At 41.6% G+C, this 16,274-nt stretch overlaps 1 protein-coding gene across 1 annotated transcript; it reads left to right on the forward strand.

The window, feature by feature from the left end:
- Window positions 1-1,919: 1,919 nt before the first annotated feature.
- On the forward strand, window positions 1,920-11,074 carry LOC308191273 (carboxymethylenebutenolidase homolog). The gene is made up of 6 exons (XM_080583564.1): window positions 1,920-2,141; window positions 5,660-5,873; window positions 6,513-6,620; window positions 8,498-8,640; window positions 9,052-9,143; window positions 10,621-11,074. The coding sequence occupies exons 2-6, from the start codon at window positions 5,668-5,670 to the stop codon at window positions 10,798-10,800; spliced, it is 729 nt and encodes a 242-aa protein (XP_080439690.1). The 5' UTR covers window positions 1,920-2,141; window positions 5,660-5,667; the 3' UTR covers window positions 10,801-11,074.
- The last annotated feature ends 5,200 nt before the right edge of the window (window positions 11,075-16,274 follow it).

Consider the following 16,274-nt stretch of genomic DNA (forward strand, 5'->3'; position numbering starts at 1 on the left):
TTTTTTCTTTTTTTTTTTTTTTTTCCCCCCCCTGGAAATCCCTAAAAACAGAGTTATTTACAGCAGGTTTAAAAAATAAATTTGTTAGTTGCTTGAGACTATAGGAAATGCATCTGTACAATGAACTCCACAATCCCGAGCCTATTACAGAGATGATTCCATCCTGTGGGGAAAGAGATGGTTTCTGCAAGTCTGGGAGTGTTACATCAGAGCTAGTCCTTTGGTCTCCTTTCAGCCTAGCCACCCTCAAAGAGATGCTGGGCAGAAAGACAGGATTTACAATTGTTGCAATGCTTGTTGGATCAGACGCCTGGTTATGCTGGTCTGTTCCTTGCACAGGGGCCTGCAGCTTGGATGGACCCAAATCCTTGGGGAAGCAAGGTAGGAAGACAGTGCTTCAGTCTTGTGGATCAGACTACAGGATGCCTACAGCAGGGGTTAGACAAACTCAAGCCAGATGTCATTAATATCAAAGTACAAAGTACAAACCAGGTCTTTTCAGTGAAGTCTCCCCACTCCCTCCCTTGCAACACAAGCAATCTTTTTAATGGTTTCTTAAACAATCTTGATGTGCAAAGCTAATGACAGGTATGACAGGACAGAGAAAAACACCCTCTCTTTGGTCGTGACAAACCCTAATTTTGAGTTGCATGTAGCTTCCACAGCACACAGAGGTGGGACTCACCTTGCCTGACTGGTGATGTTCACGGCGCAGCAACCTACACCTGCGCTAGGCCATTAAACTTGGTGACAATCAGATCAGCACATCTGGCGACATCTCGGGGGCCATACATTTCGTTCTAAAGACACCCAGAGAGTGTGAATCATACCCTAGGTCGCAACGGCAACTGTGGGGGTGTAGACACCTTGCTGACATAGCCATCCTAATTGCAGATGTCTGAAGTTTGGGTGAACTGAACCCAACCACCACCAGTTCTCAGATTACACTGTGGTCACGACTACACAGAGTACGGCCCAGGATCTACAGAGCAATCGTGGGACTTGTTTGTCCCACAGTTTATCCCACAGTTGGGATCAACATTTGTTTATTGACCTTTATATGGCCATTTTTGCTTAGCTCTTTTGTCTCTTTCGTTTCTCCCCCCCACTCCAACACGCTCGCACACATAAATCACGTGCACACACAGAGAAAATTAAACCTATAGTAGACATCAGCCCGAGGGCTGAACTAATGTTCCTTGCATACATAGCCATTATGGAAATAGGAATGGAAAATTTCAGCGAGTCACCATCAATAACAACCGGTTCAGACTCCAATGTTTTAAACTTGTTGAAAGCAAGTCCAATCAAAAATAACCTGGAACACTTTTAGACTTGTTGGGAATACTTGTGGGTGTGGTTGTAATATGTTTCGTCTGTGTGCTGGGGAGACTTCCATTAGTTTTTATGCTGTAAGATTGCCAGGACATATTCAGCTTCATTTGACACAAATTCCATTAAAGGCATTTATTGTGGACAACAGAAGTACACGAATATACTATAAGAAAATGCATCTTTGAACTTAACAGTGCCTTAGCAGATGCACCACTAGATGCTAGATGTGTCACTTGAAAACGCTGAGGTCCAAAGGTTCTGCAGGCTTAAATGGCTGCACCACACATACCAGTTGCTTTGTAGTGTACAGGTCTGGAAGGGAAATCTTACTAGAAAACGGAAGTCTGTTAGTAAGAAGACTCCGTAGTCCTTCTTTCAACCTCTCCATGCTATTCTGTTAGGAATTACACATTTTTAGAAATGGAAAAATAAGTGCAGTTTAGCATCGGTGTGCACCTTGCTTTCTAAACTCCTTAAATAATACTAATAAAAAAAATGAAAGGTGGAGTAAAAGGCAATTGATTTGGAGCCTACTGAATCCACCAAACCCTGCCTCTCTGCATGATCTGTCTCCACCCCTTCCGGTCAGGTTGATTTGTGTGCTGAGCGTCTCCTCCTCATCTCCCAATCCCCAGGGCTGCAGAAGAGTTGAAAAGCACCTGGAAACTGGATGGGCAGCAGAAGCAGCAGCCGGAGCAAAACTGCCAGCAGAACTGGTTTTCTTCTTTTTGTGTTTAGAGAAGTCTAGCTGGTATCTCACTGAACAGAGGACCCGAGCTGGGATAACGCAGGATCCTGTACTCCAGGTATGTCATGGCAAACTGGTCCACAAAGACTGAGCTGGCAGCAGAGGGAGGCTAACTGCTTTTAACTGAGTTGAGTGGGAGAAATCTGAAATTGCTAAGCAGCCAGAAACAGCTCTTTGAAAATGCACAAAACATTCAGCACAAACCACTCCTTTAAAGAAAGACTTTTATTTTGTCTTCATTAAAAAAAAAAAAAAAAAGGTTGAAAGAAAGAAAAAACCTGCATGAAGACAAGTATTAAGGAGAAGGTAAGGTAAAGATAGAGGATATCAACTTTGGGAAAAACTGGATTTTGAGTGTCTGCAGCTGCGGTGTAGCAGTAGTTCTGAGGACAACCCAAACGCTTTTCCCTCTAAATGTCATCATACATTGGCACAAATAGGTAAGGGAGGCAGTACGTTCACTTGAAGCTTTTAACTCTAGACTGCCTGACTTTGTGGGAGGCATCCTACTTCAGCCACAGTCTGGGGGCTTTCTTTAGGAATTACCAGTCACTATTTTGCATCCAGCGGTAGCAAGATCATGCTAGAGGACCATAATTTCTTTCGCCCTTATGATAATGAATTCCTATTCTTTCCCTTGTTTGGTCCACTGGAGCATTTAGCATTGAAATAAATTACCGCTGGAGTTTAAAATGTTATCCCTGGACCCAGGAAAAAGGCAGACATGTCACATCTTGGCATCATTAGTGCAAGGTCCTGGGAAAAAGCAAAGCACTTTGAGATCACGTGCTCCTAACCACTTTACGAGAAGTGGGGATTATCCTTAGGACTATCTTTTCCTCAGTTTTACCTGATTGTTTTTGAAAGAATATTAGCCTCCCCTATCAAGTATATATATATATATATTTATTTAATGAAAATTAGGACTTGATAGGTTATAATCATGTTATTTGCTGCTCCCCACAAATGAATTAGTTTGGGTCTGTCCTGCCATCCAAGGGAGCCTACCTTTGCCTTGTGATAACACTAAATGATTCTCCTCAGTGTTTTTGTTACTTGCACAAAAGCTGGGTGGCACTGAGGAACTCAGGGAACCAAGGAAGCGTAGACCCACTTGTGAGACGAAGAAGCTATAAGAAGGCTTTCTCTAAACCAGCAAAAGGATGCCCTGAAACTCATGGATGTCTCTGCTTGTTCCCTGTTAGCAGTAGTTTCCCCTGCTCCTTGCTTTGTGCTAGTCCCTGTGTCTTATCTGTGTCAGAGCTCAGTGATAAGAAGCGGGCTGTAGAGGTGAGGTTCTGCCTGCCTGGAACTGGGCCGTGGGGAAAGCAGGAAGAGGAAAAGTGTAATGGATGAAATCGGTGGCAAGAGGGAATGAGGTGAGACAGGACAGGTAGGAAATATCCTGGGTCGTTGCTTCACCACACCGTGTTGCATGGATCAAAGTGGGAGGGAACAAATAAAGCTTCTGACTAAACAGGATCCCATCAAAGACTTCTAAGCAGTTCAGGCGTGGCTGGCTATTTACTAAGGTCTTCGCAGCCGGGTGCCTGGAGAAGAGCCAGCTGGCTGGGAATCAATCAAGATAGGCCAAAGAAATGATTTCTGGGAAGCTACCAGAAGATAGACAGGAGGCTCTTTCACAACTATTGCAAAGCTTAATGCCTCCTAAACACTATTTCCTTGAAGGGGACACCACAGGTTGTGCCCTTCTGAACGAAAGGTGCTAATGGGCTAAGGCTGTGGCTGCCATCTCAGAAGCCAGTGCTGTTAGCTGACTTTGAGAATGCCTGTCAGTTCTTCAAGCAGTCTCTTGCACTTCAACAACCTCATTCATCTTAGGTTAAAAAAAAAAGGAAAAAAAAAGAAAAAAAAGATAGAAGTACTTCTGCAAAAACAGACATCATTCAAGCATTTTCAGGCCTGTTATGGGGGACATGAGCTAGGAGACACTCTCCCACATGTTACAACTTCTACTTGCATGTAATGCCAAAGCAATGGAGGTTTTGGTCCTGAAGATCAGGATAATTCATGCTTCCTAATACCAACCCAGACATTCAGATGTTGAAAAAGGTGGGAGAACAATTAACAAGTGTAATCAGCTCTCAGTTATCAGCAGAGGGAATTACTCACCGTGTAAGATCACCCATCCCATAGCTATCTGTAAAGCAGCTTGATTCTAGCAGTAGTGTCACATCCGCCCAGTTCCTGTACCTCTGCAGCAAACTCTAACAGCCGGAGCTGCTGTTGTGATAAAGTATATTTAGTCAAAGTCAATGCTCTACCCGCCAGACCTGATGACACCATCCCCAAGGCTGGGAGAGGATTACTGGTGGAAGAATGGTGTCCCTAGATGATACTTTGGGAAGACCGATTATCTTGGGTATAAAGCAGCCTAAATGCATCCAAAAAAAGTGATGCTGTTATTGAGCCTGTTTTAATTGTGCAAACTGGGAAGTGCTGTGTAGGTGCAAGAAACCGCTGAGTCTCTGCAGCTCAACTCTGCCCTTCAGTCCACCATAGCTCCAAATGTGTCTATATTACCTAGGCAAAATTTCCTGTTAGTTCATGAAACCTAGTTCTCTGCTGCTGTGGTTAATGGAGAGCTGAGGAAGGCTAACATTTTTAACAGAATTTGGTCTCTTATATGATATCTGGACAGTTTTTTGAAGTACATGTTACAATCCAAGTGGAGGTACTAGGCTGATTCTGCAATGATGCTGCTGAGATGTATATGCAGGTGTGTGTACAAATCCCCAAGGACAGTTGGAAAAACGGTACGTGGTTAGGAAATGCTACTATTCATGCTGCTCCTGAAGACCTAATAGGGTTCCTTGTAGAGATGGATTATAATACTGCTTTTAATTCCAAGATAATATTCTACTTTTTTGCACAGAGTCCATTCCATGCTCCAGACACAAAGTCAGAACAACTTCTGACTCTAACTTCTCTGGCATTTGCTAGCTTTCTTGCAATCCCTTTCAAAGGCGTATGGGCCCAAGGCCTTGCAGCCTAGTTTAGAAATCAGTACTGCAGCCAGTTGCCAGCTGTGCCCAATACACTGGGTGCCGTGCACTGCAAGAAGCGCTGAATGCTATCCTTTTCTGTAGCAGCTGAGTGCTGTGCTTACCCCTCACATAATTCAGAGAAACCAGGTTGTGATTCCAGCTGAAGACACACGTGTCTGCTGCAACTGGTCACTTTCTCCCACGTATGGGGAGAGCATGACATCTGAAGCTGTACCGCTTCACACCAGTGCTGACGGAGTTGCATGGGAGCAAAACGAAAGTGACATGAGACTCAGGACATCCATGAACCTATTGTTTGCCATTTTGTAGCTTTTTGTCTCTTTTTCTTCTCAGCTTAATAACTTAAAGACTAAGAACCATTCTGCACTGGATCATTGCTTTTGCATTTTTCTACTTTCTCCTTTCAGACAAGGAGAAAGGTGTCAATATTATTTACAGAAATTATTGAACTACTTTCTGCAGATTGTATTTGCCCTTATTTGTCTTAATCTTCTATTAGTAAATTAGACTTTCTCACTCTTATTTTTTCTTTCATTTCCCCCTCCAGGTTTCCAAATGGCGGATCCTTTCCTATATAACACTGGAGAAAGATCTGGATATGGGTGCCTTGGACATGAAGTACAAGTTGAGCACATCAAGGCATATGTCTGTAGACCATCTTTTTTCACAGACAAAGCTGTGATTGTGATTCATGACATATTTGGATGGCAGTTCCCAGACATTAGATATATAGTTGATTTGATTGCAGGTCATGGATACATGTAAGCACACATCTTTATTATTTTTCTCTTAAGGAATACACTGATAGATCACCAGGCCCAAAGCTAAGCATGGTATACGTTTTCCACACACATAGGGCAGCCATACCACGTTACTCTGTGTGAACAGAAATGTTCCCCTGTGGCCACCAAAGCTACTGAAATTGACCAAACAGAAATGTCTACCAGAGCAAAAAGCTAGAAGGAGGGTTGTGAATTGCCAGTGTTTGTGCTTATGTGGCAGTGTAGGTGATTAAAAGATAAGCAATAACAATGTTGGTGTGCACTTTTTAAGTTGTGTAAGTTTTTCATACCAAGCCTTTTGGAGTCCAAACAACAGTAAGGGTTGCTTTAGCTTTTAGTAGCAAAGAGATAAATATTTGTTTATATATAATCAGGAGGGTTGCTCGATCCCTTTACTTTTGCATTGTGTCTTTTTTTTTTTTTTTTTTTCTAATTTCCATTGCAAGACATATACTTTTAGCTCTGCTGATTGCCAGAACAGGATGAGTAGAATATGATTCAGATGATAACCATGTAGGTGTGTACTCTGGAGTAGAAAAGACGTTAGAAAACATTTAGACATCCACAGATTCTCCCCACCTGGATGTGAAAGTTGACTTGTTTCCATGTCTCACACAGAACCATCTGCCCAGACTTTTTCAAGGGGAAAGACCCCTGGAAAACTACTGATCACTGGCATGACTTTGCTGACTGGATGAAAGAACATGATCCTGTGAAAGTAGACAGGTAAGATGCATAACTGTGCTTGAATTTTAAAAAGCATTCAGCAAACAAGGGGAATTTATATGTATCTGAAATGTTTAACGTGGCACCACACAGTGGGGCAAGATGACTGCATGCACACAGTCATTTATTCTGGATGGTTCTTCTGTGGTCCTAAGCACTGCCTTGAGATTTGGAACAGATCATCTGCTCCATCCGTCACTCTACTTACTGTCCCCATCTTGTTTCCATGGGCCCTTTTCTAACTATGTCACGCTGCCTGCACAGGCCCATAACTGGTGTTACACAGCCCTCCCGCTCACATGTGCAGAGACTGCCTCCAGTTCCCCAGGATAAGGAGGAAAACTCTTCCACAAGTGCTCAAGCTATCTGCTACTTGTCACTTGCTCACCTTGCTTTCTCCCTTGTGAATGATAGTAGGTGAGATAATTTCCCGAGCAGCACTAGACCAAAATTTGCAAGACTGACCCAAAACTATGAGACATCTGATCAGCTGCACTGGTTTTCTCAATATGTGAAGTAAAGGGACCACTTTCTGTAGATCCAAGAAGTGCCTGTAACAAAGCTTCCCTGTTTCGTCAGCATCTATTACCACAGCCTAAAACTTGAGATAATGATAGCGAGACAGTGACACCCTATTACTCAGCTATCATCTCGTACAGCACAAAGTGTTTTTCTGGCCCCTTCAAGAGGTTCCAGTGCTCGCAGCCTAATTTCAACGTCCCTCAGCAAAGCTTTTGACAGTAGAGTCGCAGAAGCTGAGACTGAATTTTTGGAAAAAACAAACGACTAATACCTATAAAAATTCCTGTTCTGAAGATTCACTGTGGATAGGTAGGCACTATCTTAACCAGTTAAGACCTCAAGGACATGCCAATGCTATCTGCTGAGTGTTGACTTGTAGCTGCCCTCAAGATCCAATCTGCTGCTCTGAGAGCACCAGGAATCCTACGTACCCGTAACTTACCTTGTACCATTTCAAATAAACTAGCTCTGAAAGAGCCCATCCATTCACAATGTGCTCCTCATGCAGGCCTAGAACATGATCTTCTGATCATATCACTCTCATACTGCTTTTTTGTCAGCCTAAGCAAACCTGTGATGACCATACTAATATGCCTAAAGCTTGAAAATATAGTTATTAGTATATGTGGTCTGCATTTAAAATTAATGTAAAATTCTTTAGATAATCAGAAATATAAACTATTGACACTTATGAAGTTAGTAATAAAAAATTAATTAAAAATGTGACCTGCTCTGGTCTACACTAAAAACAATTTTTATACTTTATGCATTGTATACAATACCTCACACGTTTTTTTTTTAAACATTATAGCTGCTGACAGTTTAATTTGGAGGAGTTGTGAATTTGATATAGTATTTTTGCATGTGGGCTTGTTAGGATATTATTAATATTAACTCATGCAACAGGAATGACACACTTAAGATAAAACTTTATCTAAATAGGTGAACCCTGTAGAGATAGCACAGTGAAGCTTATCTATTCCCACATTCCATAAAGTAAGGTGTTGTTCTTCTTGCAGTTATGTCTTGGTTTTTGTTCTGTACTAAACAAAGTGATTCAATTAAAAAAAAATGCTTCTTTTGAAAACAAAGGAGCAGGTCACGATTCAGGTAAGTATTTAAGTACCTACAACTGTTTATGGCTACTAAATGAGGACCACAGATGTTAATTCTCATTCAAGAGTAGAAGCCACTGCTTTAGTTTGCAATTTGCCTTTTTTTTAATGTATTCTCTGTTTTAAATAATTGGGGGTGCAGATGGAAAAAAAAAAGTATCTCTTTTAATTTACTTCTTAAATTGTCAAATATTGATTCTGCTATAGATTCCTTAGTTCCCTTTTGTTTATATGTCTTAGGGAAGCTGATGTTGTCTTGAAGTATCTAAAGGAACAATGCGGTGCAAAGAAGATTGGTATCGTTGGGTTTTCCTGGGGTGGAATGGCAGTACATCACTTGATGCTGAAAAATCCTCAATTAGACGCTGGGGTGTCCCTCTATGGTAGTGTAGAATACATGAAAACTTACTTGGGCTGACATCACTATATGTAGTTTCTAAGTATAGTTATTGTTTTGTAATGATTTCTGTAAATACTAAACTCAAAGGTGAGTTGCAGATTTTAATTATGGTTATTTCAGCAATATGCTATATTGATATCAATATTTAAGAATGGTGTAAAGTTAAAAAAAAATGTTTCCTTTGGCACATAAATTTTCTAATTTTTTTTAGTGTGTAGAGAGTGGGAACAATATTTTCCAAATTTTTTTTTTTCATCCATCAGAATAGAAGCTGTCCTGAAGTAAAAAACATATTTAACAAATAAACCTAAATAGAAATTTTGTCTTTGAATTTTTCATTAATCTTGCAAGAATGTTAACCTCACTAACAGACTGTTTCTCAAATACATTATAGGAATAATTAGGGACTCTGAAGAAAGATACAACTTACTAAATCCCACATTTTTCATTTTTGGTGAGAAAGACCACACTATTTCTCATGACCAGGTAAGTTGTACTGGAAATGATTTTTATTTTCCCTTTGTTTTTCTATCCTACACAGAAACCATAGCTTGTTAGAAACTATTTTCAGATACAAAAAACCAGACAGGCTAGATCGTTTTGTTTCTATTTCAACTTCCCCCAAATCTTGCTTAGGTTTTTCAAAGCTTCCTTTTGGGGCTGAAAAATGCAGTAAAGACCAGTGATTGGTCTCTCAGTGGCTAGACAAACAGAGTGTGAAATTGAGCAGGAAGATCCAACTGGTATGAATCAAACACCTTAAAAACGTGGATATTACTGCCACGGATGAGAGAACGGGTAGTAAACCTAATGAACTTGGACCCAGAATGGAAAAAAAAAATAATTCAGCTCAGTAACAGAACTTTCAGATGATGAAGATCAATGATTAATTGCTTTTGGTACAACAAGGCAAAATGAACTCTGTCAAAAGAGTGGTTGTGAATTTTTAAAAGGAAGATCAGAACTTATGGACCCTGTTTTGAATCCTGGATGCCAACTATATTCCCAAATAACCCCTATCATAAGCTCATCTGAAAGGTTGGATAAATACACAGATAGAAACTGGAGCACTCTTCTGTGCATACATTTTTTCTCTTTAGTGACAATGATAACATACTACCTCTAGTGTAGTTACAAATTCTTCATTCACCATCCGTTTTTCTGGTTAAAGTTTCCCCCCTCCCCCCCCAGCGAACACAGTTTTCATGAATACACGCATTACACCTTGAAACCATACCTTTTCCTCCTGAGATTTTCTCTCTCAGAGTTACCTGTGCAGTTTTGTATGAAAAAATCCTGAGTTTAATAAAAAACATCCTCAAATGGATTGTTTTCTGCACTAAGTAATAAAGGGTTGCGTGAAAAAAAGAAACAACATAAACAAGAAATAAATTACTTCAGATGAAATGCACAATGGGTAGAATTAAGCTTGCAGGGGTGATCATTCTTTTTATTTTCTGAGTTTCTCATGGAAATAAGCACAAAAATATGTATATATATGTGTGCTGGAAAATAATCATTAATACTGTATGTATACTTAACATCAGCAGATTGTACAAGAGCTTTTTGTTGTAAAGTAAAAATAAGAAGCAGTGTTTTCTTAACTATCAAAATATTTCGGACTGAGAATCACTGGGATTTAGAGAATATGTTTTCTCAAGATCAGAGTTTAAAATCAGGTTACAAGCCATATTAATATATGAATATAATTGCACCTGTTCATTTACAGCAACAAGATTTACCAAACTCTTTGCAGTAACTGTTGAAGGTTCTTAGATGTACCCATACTTTTGGAAACCATTTCAGTCTTACATTCCAAAGATGGGTTTTCTCATCTATTGATCAACAAAACCTGCTTCAAACATAACAGTGGAGAAAAGTCAAAGATGTAGGAATATGAGCAATGGCAAGTTTGGCAAACTTGCAAAACCATAACCTAACAGAAAAATGTTTTCTTTTACAGATTACCTTACTGGAGGAGAAGTTGAAACAGTACTGTAAAGTTGCATATAAAATTAAAGTTTATCCTGGGCAGGTTCATGGGTTTGCACAACTGAAGCCAGAAGATATGAAACCTGATGATAAACCTTATATTGAAGAAGCTAGAAAGGATATGATTGACTGGATCAAAATGTTTATTTGACAAAAAACATGAAGTAACACTAGGCTTCAAGATTAGAGTTCAATGTAATTAATTTATAGAGAATAAAACGGTCAAAGGGAAGATATTTTGAAAACTAGGAACATTTTAACTTATAGTTCTTTATTTTTTACAAGTTTTACAGAAGATTGTGACTCAAAGTTGGACTAAAGGACTATTAGGCATAAAAAAGTTGTTTGAATTTATCTTGCTTTGTATTTGCTTCATTATTCTGCATCATGACATCAATAGTAATGAAATTGCTTATCCATTCTTCTGTCCTTGTGGGTATGACTTTTCATTTTGGCACTACTTGAGTTACAGTTTTTATTTTGGTATGAGAAGTCACAGGTGTTGGCATGAAGACACCCTGTTTTTGTGTGAAGACAATGCTTTTATTATCTGAGACATATTCGTTTCAGATATACTGCTGTACTGAACAGAATTTCCCATGCATGAAACGAACATTTGGCTGTGTTAAGGAGTTAAGAAGGAGTGATGTTGTTAGGTGACACCCTTCAGGTATGCTGTTTGTAATGTTAAGAGGACTTCCAGTATTCCTTCATCACCATCAAGGAAAAATATAACCAGTCCCTCCTGACTGTGGAAGTAACTCAGGCATTGTGCTAACAGTGGATTTATTGTCCTGCTCTGAACTGTGGTGATCAGGTACAGGGCTGACCAACAGGTATCCGCAATCAGTCCTCATTATATCATTTGCTTTCCCTTATATTCCTTTCTCCCTTCTCAAGATCCTAATCTTAAGAAAAGGATGGGAAGGGAAGGGAAGGGAAAGGAAGGGAAGGGAAGGGAAGGGGAAGGGGAAGGGGAAGGGGAAGGGGAAGGGGAAGGGAAGGGAAGGGAAGGGAAGGGAAGGGAAGGGAAGGGAAGGGAAGGGAAGGGAAGGGAAGGGAAGGGAAGGGAAGGGAAGGGAAGGGAAGGGAAGGGAAGGGAAGGGAAGGGAAGGGAAGGGAAGGGAAGGGAAGGGAAGGGAAGGGAAGGGAAGGGAAGGGAAGGGAAGGGAAGGGAAGGGAAGGGAAGGGGAGGGGAGGGGAGGGGAGGGGAGGGGAGGGGAGGGGAGGGGAGGGGAGGGGAGGGGAGGGGAGGGGAGGGGAGGGGAGGGGAGGGGAGGGGAGGGGAGGGGAGGGGAGGGAGGAGAGGAGAGGAGAGGAGAGGAGAGGAGAGGAGAGGAGAGGAGAGGAGAGGAGAGGAGAGGAGAGGAGAGGAGAGGAGAGGAGAGGAGAGGAGAGGAGAGGAGAGGAGAGGAGAGGAGAGGAGAGGAGAGGAGAGGAGAGGAGAGGAGAGGAGAGGAGAGGAGAGGAGAGGAAAGGAAAGGAAAGGAAAGGAAAGGAAAGGAAAGGAAAGGAAAGGAAAGGAAAGGAAAGGAAAGGAAAGGAAAGGAAAGGAAAGGAGAGGAGAGGAGAGGAGAGGAAAGGAGAGGAAAGGAGAGGAGAGGAAAGGAGAGGAAAGGAGAGGAAAGGAGAGGAAGAGGAAAGGAAAGGAAGAGGAAAGGAGAGGAAGAGGAAAGGAAAGGAAGAGGAAAGGAAGAGGAAAGGATAAACAATAATAAACATCCCTGTTATGTTAAACATTCCTGTTTTACCCCACTGGCTCCAGTTTTGCTGAGTGGATGACTTTTTTTTTTTTTTTTGATATTTTTAATTTTGTTGCCTTGGTAATGACTAGGAAATTTGTTCTTACTTAGAGATCCTCTGAACCTTTACTCATGTCTCTTTTTATTTTCTACAACATCTGCTGGTTTCTCACATGGCCACCCCATCAATGTAGCCAGACATCAAGGCTAGCCATACCCATGGATACTGCTTTCCCTTTGACAGCAGCTCACGCATCACCATGCTGTCCATCTGTAGGGCATGGCGCACCCTTTCTCTGCAAACCTCAGCGGGCTGAGTGTGTTCAACAACACTGCTGCAAGGCAAACGTCGTGCTCGGCCCCAAACCAGAGCAGCTCTGGGGCCCTTCCTGTTCTCCCCACCCCGAATACCTGCAGCCGTACCAAGTCACCAGCTTTGTCTTGCTCAGCTGAAAGTCTTGGTCCTGGTCCTGCAGCATTCACACTTCCCAGGGGAGAGCTCTGGGCTTTGGTGCTGCTGTCACCATGTTCTTTGGTAGCCTCAGAAAAATCCTCCAAATATTGCGGGCTGGTGAAGACAGTGCCACACGTAACATGCTTTTCGTAAGAAATGCGTGTGTGTGGGAGCATGATAAGACTTTTTGCTTATCAGGAAAACAAAAAAACTGAGGGAGCTGGGAAAGCAAAATACACATTCTCCAGGGGGCCCCCTCAGCTGGAGCTGATGAGATGGGTTTTGTAGCGGTAGATTAGCATGTGTGAGACAGAGCTGCAGGTTGTGCAAGCAGCTTTTACAGAAGAGACGTGGAAACCTCCCAGTACTTTTCCCCAAACGTGCTCAGCCTGAGAAGTTGGGGCCAGCCCAGGGTGTCTCCAGCCCTGCTGAGGAGCCGGGCTCTCCTGCCGTTCACATGGCCATGGGTGCCGTGGCTTCTGGCACCTGGGGTAAATTGTTGCCAGGCTTGGTTGGTCCACCTTGGTGGTGATGGGTGCCCTGATCTTATCCCCATTCGTTCCCATTTGCCCTCATCCATCTTTCCCCAGTGCATGAGTACGGAGCTTGCAGGCAGTGTGTAAACTCCTCCAGGTCTTCAAAACCCTTAATTTAGGCAGGGTTCCCCACACCTGCAGAAAAGGGAGGACGGTTTGCCTCGAGAGAAAGAAGGAGCTTTCTGCATGTAAATCCTAGCTGCCCAGCCCAGACATAAATCTCTATTTTAGGCAAGATCTGATGCTGATCCTTATCAGAGCTAGCTTTTCAGCACTGCATTAAAAGTGCTGTGGTTAGCAGCTGTCACAGCCCTACTCACTCCAGGAAATGTCCACAAGATGGGGCCCTGCTCCGTGACTGTCATCGAGAAAACTTGGTGGAGGTTCGGCTCCAACTACAATAATCAAGGCTCTGAATGGTCCCTGCCAAACTCTGCAGTAATGGTGTACTACTCCCAGAGGAAACCTGGATTACTAGTCAGCAGAAAGCTGCTAAATATTGTCTCTGTATGCAGCAAGGCAATGTAGCCTGATGGATTTTGATAAAATGTGGAATTTCACCTCCTTAGGACTCTCTAGTTTATGAGAGGGAGCTCTGGTTGTGATACACTATCTTTACACCTTGTATTTTATTTTGCATGACTGAATATTTATTATTTGAAAGGTCATTTGAAAGATCAGTTTGTCTTCATTACACAGCAAAATCAGGTTGTCTTTGGGTATCATAAAAGCCTGATAAGCCGATGAGCTGTAAGAAGCGTGATATAAGTTGTACCCAGAGTGTGCTCTGTTTATGCTTGCTCATCGTGAGTACGATCTTTCTTCTCGTACAAACAAATGTAAATAAGAGATATACTGAGCTTCTTAGGGAGATTTTAATCATGACAAACCGCACTAGTTCCCACTGATAGGTTAATCTTGTAATTCTCTGTTATTTAAACTTGCTTGGCCAAATAGCTCAGTCACGTTAAGATGACTCAGCAAACTGAAACACAACTGAAGGAGGACAAACCTTAGGCAACCTACATAAATATTTGATGAAATAGCATCCAAAGAACAGCAGCTAGTAGTTCTGAACCTCTGCCATACAAGCACCACCAGTGCTCTGAAAGGCAGGAGGAACCTCTGCTATAGCAGACTCCTATGGAGACCACTTTTTTTCCATCTTTTTCTCTGGCACTCTTAGCACTAGAGGGTCAGGGCTTGCTGGATGAGAAGATGGGGAGTTGCCACCTTGGTGGAGTGCCAAAGAGGAAGCAGGAAAAGGGCTGATGAGGTGCTTTTGAGCAGTGGCAAAAACAAAGCAAGCGATGAGGGAGAAGGCACGGAGGTGTTTAAAACTAGAGCTGTTTTCAGTTTATTTCTGTATTGATACTGGAGCCCCAGGCTCACCTCTGTGGGTGGGATAACAGCATAGATGCTGTTGTGCCATGACCTCAAAATTCACAGATCAGACTGACTGCCTAAACTGGGTCTTACAAAAATTGTTTTACTGTTCGGTTTTATTTTTATAGGAGGCCTAAATGCATCTGATTTCTTAGGTGGAGATCAAGTCTGAGTACTTCATATGTAAAGAAGTGTACATATGTCTGAGGCTTTAGACACATTTATTCCGTGTTTCATGTGCAGTTTCACGAAGAACTGATCTCAACTACAAGTACAAAGAGCTGATCTGAACTGCAAATGCAGTCAGATCCCTAAACCAACAAACTCCTTCTCATTAGCTTTGTGGTGGTTGAATTGCACATGGGTGAAAATTATAATTCAATTAATAAATAACTTCAATAATCCTGGTTTTCTCCAATTTTTTTTTTAATATGTTTTTCTTAACAGTACCAGATAAATTCTACATCGAGAGTGGGTTGAGGAAACTTTTTTTTTTTAATGGTCTAATCAGCATCTCTATTAATCCCTTTTGTGAACTATTTTATGTAGCTTTTATAATCTACGTCAGCTTAATTAACATTTTATAGCAGGCATTCACTGCTGTTCAAAGGTTATGCAGTGAACACTGGCATGTTTCTAGCTGTAACCTCAGTAGTACAAGATGATTTTCTCCTTTCTATACATAATTCATCAACATTCTTCAAGTCATTACATGACAAAAATCATACCTGTCAATACAGCATTTTTGCTTACTAAACTTCTGTTTACTAAGCCTTGGAAATGCCACTGTATTTGTTTAAACACAACTTGTATTTTGACATGTAATATTAGGCTACTTTTAAAAGAAACGGGACTTCTACTTAAATATAAATGGATTTTTGCCAGCTTACTGCTCACATGAACTGTGCAAAGTGAGGGAAAACATCAAGCACAGTGGTAGGGGAGTTGTTCTAGGTCCGATCAGTTTTACAGCGTGCATTTGAAATCTCTACTCATTGCTTTGCCTGAGGTTTGAGAAAGGTGCTAGAAAAGCTGCAGTTAGTCTAGTTAAACTGCACTGCATCTTCTGGAGGGTTTTTGCTGATTGATTTGGAAGGTCAGGAGAGTAGCTCTGTTCAGAAACAGCGCTGTGGAGGGCCTACCCTAAGAGGGCCAATTCTCGGTGCTGGGAACCTCTGCATGTGTCACCCCAAAGCATGTTGCCCTGTGAAGACAGCACAACTGATGTAAAGGGGCAGGATTTGGGGTAATTTGTGGTGCTGTTCACTGTGTTTTCCTGTTTTGGTTTTAACACCATTTACCATGTTATGTGCATTTGTAGTAGAGGAATTGAAGAGGGGAGAGAGTACTGGAGATATATTGAAGGTCTTAGCTGACATCTGCTAGAATTAATTAGAAAATCCAGAAGGGGATAAATGATTAAGATACATTCCTAGCAAACATAGTTAATGTTGAAGAGCACATTTGATTTTTATTGCCAGCACACTGGATTTCACTTTAGCAATGA

Source organism: Anser brachyrhynchus, assembly GCF_964034855.1.
Source record: "Anser brachyrhynchus genome assembly, chromosome: 2".
Classification (NCBI taxonomy): Eukaryota; Metazoa; Chordata; class Aves; order Anseriformes; family Anatidae; genus Anser; species Anser brachyrhynchus.